The following is an 11677-nucleotide window of genomic DNA, read 5'->3' as shown; positions in this document are numbered from 1 at the left end:
TAGGGTTTAAACCTGCTTCATAGAGATTTATCTTGTTTGTTACAGTTAATATAGGAATCAAATTCAACTGAGATTGGAGGCAACCTTATGATCTGTGCCCGCAATGATCAGGGTATCATCTGGTAGTGAACCTTGCTTTTACTTTTCTGGTGTTATTCTGGGAAATTGTTACCTTTCTCTTTGTTTTCTTGAGGACTGGGTGCAGTGAAGTAGCAGGCTTGACTGAAGATATGCAGGAGAACAGGGTGAAGAGGGAAAGTGAAAAAGGGGAAAGAGAAAAGAAACAGCAGTAGAAAAAAGTGGTGTTAATAACACTGGAAGTGGGAAACTGCAAATGGACTTTATAGCTTATTGGGAGATAGAATATGACAAAACCTACTAAAGCTATAAACATTGGCTCTAAATTGCACTGTCTTTAAACATGAAGCAACTTCAGAGATGCTTCACAGAAAGGCCATGGAGTTTTCATCCTGGGAGATATTGTCTCAGCCATACAAAGACTTCTTGGACATGTCTCCGTTTCCCCTGTAATTTTGAGGAACTAATGACCCCTACTCTGCAGCCACTGGTATCACACTCAGCAGAAGCTGTATTGCATAGTGTATAAATGCAGGGGAACCTGTATAAAGGTCACAGAGACATATTCCTTTTTATCTACTCCTAGACATTGCAACTGGAGTGAGCGATTCCATAATTCATTTCAATGGGACTTCTGTTAGTATTAGATGTAGGTTCCAAATGCCTGACCCGCATTTTTATGAGTGATTTGTTAACGGCAGTGGTAATACTCCACAGAGAAGAGGTTTTGGTACTCAGCAGAGTATTAACTTTACCTCATCTCAATTTCTAAAAGAACATCAGATAGCAGGCTAATGCATGTTTTCAGAATGCTGCATTTTGCATCAAACTGTTTACTATAATGAAACAAGTCATTTAGTTTTATCTGAACCTGCATCATATCTCTCATTCTTCTGCTTCTGAACATCGAAAGAAGGTGCTTGAACTGTGCTTCTCCACACTAGCAGTGAATTCACAATGGGATTTTCCTGAGTCCAGAGTAATGGCTTATGAGTGCCACTGGACAAAGTTATAACTTTTTTTTTCCTTTAGTCTTATCTGAAAATAAGAAAAGTTTGGAATTCTTTGCTTGGGAAAGAAAACTGCCACTTTCATTATCTAACAATGAATGCTTTTTAACTTTGCGATTATAGGTATTAATTGTGTTTATCATGATCTTAAAGTAAATGCAAAAATGAATATTATCACTTTATATAATAAGTGGCTGGCAAGTATGCACAGCAATTTTATATCAGAGAAGTATGACGGATATCTGCAAGCTGAGTATTTGATATTACTTTTCTATCATGAATGGCAGTATCACATCTCATATTGCAAATATAATCTATGATATCTTTTGATGTTTAGGGAAGAAGAAACACAATGTTATTTAAGGAGGAGGTTCCCACAGAGCACAGCCTATTTCCTCTTCTGTGAGGTGGCCATCACAAAGGGACAGTGGCACCATCCAGCACAGTAAAGTTAAAAAAAAGTGACAGCATGTTAACATCTCTCATGTAGTTGTAACATTTAGTTTCGTAAGATGAAATGAAGGATCTGGATGTATTTTTCTGATGCTACATATATAGTACACAAATATAAATAAAAATATAAATAATATAAATGAATAATAATAAAAACTTCTGTAAACTTTGCCAAATCTTTTCTTTTGAGCTAATATCAAAATTACCCTTCCTGAAAAGACATTTCTCATAAAAAGAAGGGGATTTCTGAAATAATTCACAAAAGCACACTTTCCCAATGCCTGCTCAATGTAAAATGCTATAAACCACCATGAGGACAGAATCCTCAAATCCTTTCTCCACACGTTGCAAATCTTAAAGTCCCTAGTCTCTTCCTCTCTTGGTTCAACAACTTTCACCATGTTTCTCAGAGTAGCATGGGTTGGAGGGGACAAGCAGTAAATGCTGACTCCCTTCCATCCCCATAGCTGTCCTTGCATAAATGTTGGGATTGTCCTGATAGCATGGGAGCTAGTTAATGCTCCCATGCCCAATGAATTGGGAAGCTGTACTTGGTGGATGAATATTAGGTTATTTGTAAAAAGCATTAAAGTTATCAGCTGTGTCCATCCCATCCATTCATGAAGTTCTCCCACAAGGAAGTCTTTTGATGCAAGGCCTGACAACTGACCAAGTTTCCAAGTAAGGTGCCTAGCACTTAGAGAGAAGTGAGTTTCAAGAAATGAGGGATGTAAGAGCCCTAACAAAGAGACATAACTGTAGGAGATGAGGAACTATACAACTTTATCTAATCATCTCATTCATCTGCTTGATCTAACTTTACAGCTTCTTGCCCTCTTTTGGAGCTGTTGATCTCTCTGTATATGTTTTATAAATATGTGAGTGGATGGAGTAGGAGAAACATGTATTTAGAAGCTGCAAACATCAGAATTAAGGTTTTCTATTCACCCGAGCACAAAAGTTCTCGTCCCATGCTTGTAGTTACAATTCATTTATCATGTACCTTCACATTATGAAGAAGCCTTAATTACATGAACGTGCAGATTTTCTGCCCACCTTCCTGCCCCACACTAACTTCACTCCATTCAAAACACCACAATTGTTATTCTAATTCATTCTGATTTATTTTGCTGTGTCTCTGACAGTTCTGGACTCAAAGCACTGTCAGTGACCTATGCAGAAGACTTCAGATGAGAGGATCAGACATGCCCATAGTCTAACATAGTTGAAGTTTGAGTATCTGATATCTCCCACATTTGCAATAGTGTTGGACTCATTTGTTGTCTGCCATGTCTTTTCTGACAGCTTCTGGTAGCCCAGTGCCTCAGCTTTGAAGACGATCTGGCAAACTGGGACAAGGGAACAATCACCTTACGCATTCTCTCAGATTGTGTTTGGGATGTGCCTACCACATTCAGGTTGAGTATTAGGAAAATGTTCTTCAGAGGGGGTGGATGGACACTGGAACAGACTCCCCAGGGAAAGGGTCATGGCACCGAGCGTTGAGCTTAACCTGAGTTCAAGAAGCAACTGGACAATGCTCTTTGTCCAAATGCTTCTTGAATTCTGGCAGCTTGGGGCTGTGACCACTACCCTGAGGATGCTGTTTCAGTGCCCAATCACTGGAATAGGAAAAAGTGATCAGCACTGATGTAGCTCCATACCTTCAAAAGCAGTTTTGCAGAGGACCTTGCTAACTAGCTCCCTGAGCAGCCTGAGGTTTGGTCTCTCCATATCCAGGACTGAAGTTTTGGTGGCAATTTTCCTCCTGTCATCAAAGAATTTATACTTGACTGCTTTATGGCTGCCATGACCAGGATGACCACCAATTGCCACTTCTTTCATGAGACCCTTTCTGTTTACAAGCAACAAACCTAGGAAGGAACTTTTCCTAGTCAGCTCCTTTAGTACCTGTACCAAGAAATTATCACCACAGTGTTTGAGGAATCCTGGACTTTTTTGTATCAGCTCTGTGTTATTCACAGTTAATGTCTGGTGAGTAACATAAGGTTTTACTTTCAGAGTGTGTGATGATACAACTTTGGGATTTAGCATGTGTCGGAGCTGTTAGATGCTCCAGTGAAGTGAGAAAAATGTGAAAAATGTGTGCAAAATTCAGTAATGCCATACCTGCATATGAATACTTGTTTTGAACTTTTAAAAATGGGACCATTCAACCAAATAGTTATGAAGAGAAAAAACAGGTATACTCTGTGTTGTGTGAGCAATTGGACTTGCAAGGGGGAAGAATATAATGCAACATGACTGGCTTTAAGTTATTTCTGCAACAAATTAGGTACTCTCAACATTTTCTGATCAGAAACATTAATGGTAATGATTTTCCCTTTGGCACCACTTTTCAGCTGGGTACTCCCTTCAACCCTGATACTATCCTTGACTTTGTCATGGTGTAGACATATCCTAAAGTTTAGCAATTGTAAATTATACCACCTGTGGCTTTCAGACCAACTCCATCTAAAAGCTTTGTCTATACACACAAATCTTCTAGAATCGGCTTGTATCTATATGTAGTGTATCTATATGTATCTATATGTAATCATTTGGTTCTTTAAACCAATTTTGTATGATGAAGATTTTAAAATAATGTTTGCCAGCAAAAAGGTCAAAATGTACCATCTATCTTAAACACTGTGGAGTCTTAGATATACTGGTATTATATTTTCTAATAAATGTTTAATTGATAATCGTGAATGACTGGTCTATTTTACTCTGCTTGAGTTTGTAACACCTTTCATCCTTAGTAAGACTTGAGAAAAATGAGAACTGGCACAATTTTAAGCATCTGTGTTCTCTATTTGAAGCCCAGCTAATCATCAGAGCTGCAAATAACAGTGTTTTTTATATTTTTGCTACTGGACCATGTAAAATCATAAAATCAACATGTACTAGTTTATTCACACTTGTAAATACAAAAGGACAAATTCAGTTTCAAAGTATACAAGGGCAGGGTTGCTGAATGCTGGTGGCTCCTTATGCCAGACTCCAGATGCTTAGTTGAAATATCATCCTTTTATGATTCTGATTCTGCACTGTTTCTTAGGTTCATACAGGAACTAAATTAACTACAACCATTTATGTGCCATATTCAGTTTATGGTTTTGCTTTCAAAGTGATAGAATAAAAAATTCATCAATAACACACTTATAATTTTTTAAAAATGAAAGTAATGTATAGAAGACTAAAAATAAAAGGTTTTAATTGTGAATTTGTTGAGACTTTAATATAGATTATTGAATATTTATGTATGTAGTGAAGTAGTGGAGAAAACTGCTGTTCAGTATAAGTAAATGTTATTCATTCTTTCCTTAATGACTACCAAAAACATAAAGGATTGTACCACAGTTATTGTGAAACAGGTAGTTTAATCATTTTTGACATATGGAACAAGTGCTGAGGAAATACACTGTCCTTATTTCCAATAAAAGGAACAGCCTTTTTGATTTCAGACCTTCCCATTTTATATTTTAGTTCACTAGATTGCCTTAGATTTAGTTGTGTTAGTGTTAGTGGCCTGTTAACAAGGATTCACTCAAAGTGAAAGCATCCTATGTACTCATTTTCTCTTTGAACACTTTGCTTCCATTGAAAATGGAACAATGTTAATCTCTTCCTAAGAGATTATTTGCAGTTTGTGAGCTCTGAATCCTCCTTAAAAAACAAAACAAACAAAAAAAAACAACAACCAAACACGCAAACAACCAAAAAAAAAACCCAAAAAACCCAACAAATTTAAAGAAATTACTGCCAAACATCTCCAATGATCTGGAATTTTATTCCATCCATATACATGCATAGTAACAACATTTGTTGAGAAATTATTTCTATCAGAAGTAGAACATTATCTTTGTGATCACCAGTTGCAGTATTGCTACTCTTATATTTAAATATATCTTATATATGAATTAGATTCATAATTGCAGCATTGAGTTTAGGGTTTTGTTTTAGACTGTGCCTTTCAAAAGATAAAACTGATTGATATGACCTCATTACTTACAATACTGCTTCCAGTAATTTTGTTCATTCTTTATAAAGTATTGCATTTAACAGCAAAGGTTTAAAAATTGAGACAGAGATGCATCAGCGAAAGAAAATACAAGTACTATACAAGAAAAGAATTGCCATCTTCATTTAACGTACGTTTCAGATTAAGAAAGTGGACAGAAACATACTGCTACATACAAATGCAAAGCCTAATGACTAAGGTACTGTATCTGCTAAAATATAAAGTGCAAACTGAGCCCAATTGTTCAAAAAATTGAAATTTTAAGGCGAACTTTACAGCATAGTTGAAACTTCTTTGCAAGTTATATTTTAGCATATACATATATATCTGCGACAGCATATAAGAAAAAAAATCAGGGTACACAAGTGCTTTTGAAGCTATTTCTAAAATGCTTTTCTGTATTGTTTGTGACTATTTTCTTTAAAATCTACTATACAGTGCAAACCATATGTGCTACACGATAACTATACAATAACATTACAAATGACTTTAATATAAAGTTTTTAAATAAAAAATAACATAACTACAGCTATGAATACTGCTGGTAAAATAAATAAATATTTTTGAAAATGGCACCAATAATACACTTTACTAATGGACTGTAATGAAATTACACCTTTAAGTCTTCAACTCAGCAATAGTGAAATCTCCTGATTGTCCAGATGTAATTCAAACAGCTTTCTTTAGACTGTATGGAACAATATGCTAAACACAGGTACCAGAGGTGACCAGTTGTTTCATTTGACATGTTCTGCTGCATGTGACGAGCAATAAAACTTCTTATGAGTTATAAAGTTTGAAAGATTGTTGAACTGGATGTCACACAGTCGGCAATACTTTCCACTGCTTGGGGCCTGGCTAGACCCATTCACTCCTTTAGCTATACTAGATAACTGTTCTTCTGCTGTAGGAACTGCTGGAGAGACATTTTCATTTGCAGTTAAGGGATTCTCGGAGATCCAAGAAGGAGACTTGTGCCCATCTTCATGGGAGGGATTCTGGGAAATGTTCTCCTGTTGTGGGTTTGCTGCAGGTCTTTCCTCCTGTTTCAGTCCCCCATTAACTATTACCATGCCTCTGTTTTTTGGCAATAGTGGAAGAGACTCTTTCTTCTGCACAGCACAGCCATTTGAAGGAGCCTGACCTTTAGGAGATTCACTTTCTGTATTTGTGCTTTGATCTAAATCAGTATTATGAATGATGAGAGAACCAGAAATATAATCGCTTGGCTTTATTCCATAATATGGAGAAAGCTGATCTGCTCCTTTAGCTTTCTTTATTGCTCCAGGGTAAAGGCATTGTGGAAGAAACAAATGTTTGTTTTCTTCTTTTGTAGCAATAAGCTGGGCTGCTTCACTAAAGACTTTTAGTCCTTGAAGTGTTGCTAAGTGTGTGGAAAATAAGTTTCCATTAGGAGAGGGCTGTTTTGAGTTTCCATTTTTCTCACATTTGATTATGCTTCTTTCATAACTGACATCTGGGCTGTTTCTTTCACTTTCTGGGTTTTGAAACACCTTACTGTCAAGCTGTCCCAGGTCATTACGCTGATGGGCAGTGACAGGGCAAAAATTCTGCTTATGAGCCAGGTAGTTCTCTACCTTGTTAAAACTTATCTTGCATACTGTGCACTCGTGGTAGTCCAGCAGCCTTTTGGGAGAAGTGGACGTCCTCTCTGACTGGGGTAAGCATTTTTTACTGAGATCTATTGGCACATCCATCTCCAAGCAAGATACAGTAGAATGGGGGGTATCACCCTTTGAAACTGGAACACACTTGTTAATAGACAGTGATGTTTCCAGATGCTTCGACACTATTCCTGGAAATATATCGCATCGTGGATGGTAACATTCTCCAAGGCTCTCTGTTGACTCTTGAGTAGACGTACAAGGATTGCCAAGATTAGTCACTTCTAGAAATCTCTGTTGAACGAGTGGTGGCCTTTGCTCTTGCTCTGGTAGACACATCTCATACATCTTCCTCCGCTTCCGTGTACGCATTGTTCGCTGCATGGCAGGCACTTTGTTAGAAGCAGACCTCTTCAGTGGGGGATCATGGCGAGTGGCACAGTAATACTGCTTGTGGACCATGTACGTTTCGTGTCTGCTGAAAGTAATATTACATGCTTCACATGTAGTCTTATTAGGATCACTTTCCCCTTCTACTAAAGGATTATTGGGATTTTTCACATCTGAAGGTTTACCATTTATCTTCTCATCGCCATTGCTTGCAGTTGACAGCTTCTTAGCTTGTGCTGTAAAGTCTTTGTCATGACCTTTATTGTTTGGCCCAATCAAATCTAAAACATTTGAAGAATTTATGCAAGATGTCTGGAGAAGCTGATTCTCTGGATCTGATGCGTGAGGTGCTGTATTCAGGATGCTTATAGAGCTCTGACCATTACTGGGACTTACAGCTTCTGGCATTTTCTCTGGAACGCTGGAAAAATCTGGTGACTTTGCCATCTGCTGCCACCGACTACTGCAGTAATGCTTTTTGTGTACCAAGTAGTTGTCCAAATTATTGAACGTTATGTTACACTCAAAACACGTAGCCCCTTTTGGCATCAGAGGACTGTAAATTACTGGAGGATAATTGCTGCTTCCATGCCTCAGCCGTCGGTGGACCAGTTCAGACATTTTGGCTAATATCTCTGAAGCCTGAGGAACCACAGTGATGTCCTGGGGAAAAGCAAATTGAGAAAGAAAAGGTCCCATTGGGAAAGAAGGACCAATATTAGGCTGAACTGGCGATGAGGCGAGTCTTGGACTAGATGGTTCAGATTTTATTTTAGTGTATGAAAAACTTTGCTTATTTGTTGCAGGTTGTGTTTCTGGCCTCTGATTTGGAAGAAAAAGTGGACCCTTTTTTTCACATTTATCAAGTTCTGTATCAGAACTTGCATCTTTAGTCTGCATGGTCTTTTGGCCCTGGGGAACATCGTTTCTGCTTAACAGGTCCGTTGCTGGCTGTAAACCTTCTTCATTTCCACTTGGAGAGTGTTCAATGTCACTTTCTCTCTGAATTTTGTTGCCAGAGACATGTAACTCTTGGTGCTGCAGTAGCTCCCTCTGAGTTTGGAAACCGAAGTGACAGTGACTGCATCTAAAGGCAGCTTGAGTAAGATGCGAGAACAGGTGCTGATGAAAGTTAATCACCGAGTCTGCAGTGTAAGTACAAACTGTGCATTTCAGACTAGCACCAGGAGGGAGAAATTCTTCCATTTTCACTCCTATAAAAATGATAAATGAAATACAAGTTAAAATGACCATTTTCCCCTTCAGGAAGTATACGGGAAAATCTCTTGCACAGAAAGTACAAACAAAGTTGTTAGTGATAACAACTAATTGTCTTCTAATAGGAATCTTGCATTTTATTAGTCACTCTGAAAATACTTGAATTAGTTCAGAATTTCTTTCCTCAGTCTGACGGAGGACATTCCCAGACTTCCACTCTGCTGTGGAGAGCTTTAGTATCTGTGTGTAATCAGCAGAGATGAAGGAAAAGAAAGAACAAGGGAAAGGATACAAATAGGCCAGACTTATTGTAAATGAAAAGGTCTTCGAAATTACAGTAGTCCTAACTGAGAAAACAATATTCCCCATATACAGTCATTGGATATTCTGAATGCACAGAAAACATCAAGGTCAGGAAAATCGAGATTATTATATATCATTTTTTGAGGTACAGTTCTCAAACTTGGAAGGCCTGAAAATCAGACAGAGTAGAAGTAGCACTTTCAGTATTACTGATGCTCAACTTTTTGCTTGCACAAATTGGGTATGGTGTGGGAACAGGATACAGAGCTATCTTCATCAGAAAGAACTAATGAAATTGAAATGAAACATGGATATTTGTTCTATGTACACATATAAGCATATGCCTTAGTTAGATAAACTATGTTTTTGGCTGTGGAATGATATAAAAGTGTAAGAACATTGTGACTCAATCTGCGTAAAGTCGTTCTGTCGGACCTGGAGTGCTTCACTTCACTACTAGCATCAGTGACTCTCACATCTGTAAGACACACTCAGAATTTGAAATAATCTGGGGCTTCTAGGACTTGACTGAGCAGAGGAGATACACAGAACTTTAATTAGTGGTTGTTCCCTGTCAAATGTTTTTTCACCAGGAGGATATAAGAAGCTTTAGCTCCTCCACTGCAGTAAGATAGTGCTTCATATGCTTCCACACTACATAATGCAGTCATAGCAAAGTATCTCTACAGACCTTCCACTTCAGTGGGACCAGTTACAGAAGCTGAAGCAAACCCATCATTATGTTACAGGATATTTCAAAGAGAAATGCCTCATTTCTTCTGCAGAAGCAGCAGTATAATTTGCAATAAACTGTAAAAAAGAATTAAATATTGAGGGAATCCAAAAGAAAGACTGATTGAACTGACTAGTTTGTGACTAAAAAGGAAGGGAAGAATTGAGTTATAGTATCTGATCTAATAAATACCTAAAACTTTTTACTGGAACTTCGTATCTCAGGCCAATGTTTTTCAAAGAACACAGATGCTTAACTCAGGATTGCAAGAACACATGGTCACTGACTCTATCCCTACACCTGTGTCACCATATCCAAAGAGCTGAAGCAATTGTTTCACACAATGGCTAAGTGTTCACAATTCCTCTCTGTATAAGGAGAAATTAGCTTGTTCACAACAAAAACTGCTAGGCTGTAAGACACTCTGGTCTACATTCACTCACTCTTGTTGAAATTGTTCTACTGCGCACTGAGCACTGAAATATTTGCTAGGCAAGAAAGACAGAAAAGAGCAATAGCCTGATATTCAAAGTTAAGATCTACAAGAACAAGAAGATCTCATCTTTAAAAGAATGGTTGTTATTTGTGTTGTCTACATTAGGAAGTTTTTCACTCTTCTAGTCCTATTTTTAGAGATACCAAACTCCTCCAAGGCACTGAAGCAAAAGCCGAAACATGATCTGGGACTCTGACTTCCATGAGATGATTCACTGATTAGCAATGCTGAAGATCTGATTTTGTGTTTCTTGTACTAAATTTTCAGGTTAAACTAATGTACATACACTGGGACAGAATTGAGATGGTATGGTAATTAGTCTAACTTTTGTAAACTGAAAAATATCTTCTAACACCGCTAGGCATTTCTTTTCAAATAAGGAAATTCTAATTTGAAAAGAAACTCCATTACATCTTTAGAGAAAAAAAGCCAAAAAGCCACAACTGATGATGCCTTCCAGATTTGTAATTCCCCCAAGTATCAGAGGAACATTTTTCATCTCTCTAAGTCTGCACAGCAGACTTCCACTTCTCCATGATTTCTATCACTGAAGCTGAACCAGGCTTTCTTCTGTGAATAAAGCATACATTACCACCACTTGTATTTCATATATTTAACAGGAGGATCTCAATGCCCTGTTGGGCCCTTATTTCTGTCCAGACAACCTCTGTTCACAAGAGAAACAAGATACCCAATCCTGACATTGAAGTCTTTCTTATTTTCAGATTTTGTGTGCAAATGGAAACTCCAGAGCAAAATGCTCTGTAGATTCAAAGCCTGCAGTCCCAGACCTAATTCAAAACAAATTCAAGCAGCACACTCAAAGGACCTTCAGGGAAGGAGATAAGATTCCTGCTGAGTTCCAGATTTTTAATCTCAAGAATTTTGTAGTCTTACTTTTCATTAATCTAGTATTATCATTTTAGCAACATGGAGAAAGAAAATAATATCCCCATTTTGCATTTGTAAGGAGGAAACAAAAAATTTTTATGAAAAAGAAGAAAAGAAGTTTTTATGAAATAAATGCTCTGAGAAAAGCATACAAAGAGTTGCTAATCCTACTCCATAAAGCCTTTTTCCTTGGAATCAGAAGCCTACCATAGGACCCCAAGATCTTATTTCAGAAGAAAGGTGATATGCCTCTCTTCACTGAGATTCAAAAGAAGGTAGGTAAAGATTGAGATCTAGGAGATTCACATCTGGTGAAAGAAATCCTGAAGTAATTGATCAGTTCTTTCAGAAACCAAGCATCAGCAGTCTAACTGTGTTTGCATACCTGAACTTACGTTTGCTAGTAAAGAAATGCTATCTGTGTGTGTGCGTATACACATTAAGAAACAGCATTTA

At 37.6% G+C, this 11677-nt stretch overlaps 1 protein-coding gene across 1 annotated transcript in view; it reads right to left on the bottom strand.

Moving 5' to 3' along the window:
- Window positions 1–5303: 5303 nt before the first annotated feature.
- Window positions 5304–11677, bottom strand: part of ZFPM2 (zinc finger protein, FOG family member 2) — a 75335-nt gene continuing 68961 nt past the window's right edge. The window contains exon 4 of the mRNA XM_010709238.2: window positions 5304–8794. Within this exon, the coding sequence (XP_010707540.1) occupies window positions 6303–8794 (2492 nt within the window). The 3' untranslated portion in view covers window positions 5304–6302. The remainder of the gene's footprint in view (window positions 8795–11677) is intronic.

This window comes from Meleagris gallopavo, chromosome 3 (genome assembly GCF_000146605.3).
Source record: "Meleagris gallopavo isolate NT-WF06-2002-E0010 breed Aviagen turkey brand Nicholas breeding stock chromosome 3, Turkey_5.1, whole genome shotgun sequence".
NCBI lineage: Eukaryota > Metazoa > Chordata > Aves > Galliformes > Phasianidae > Meleagris > Meleagris gallopavo.
The sequence above is the reverse complement of the archived record's forward strand: the minus strand, read 5'-3'. Positions and strand labels throughout refer to the sequence as shown.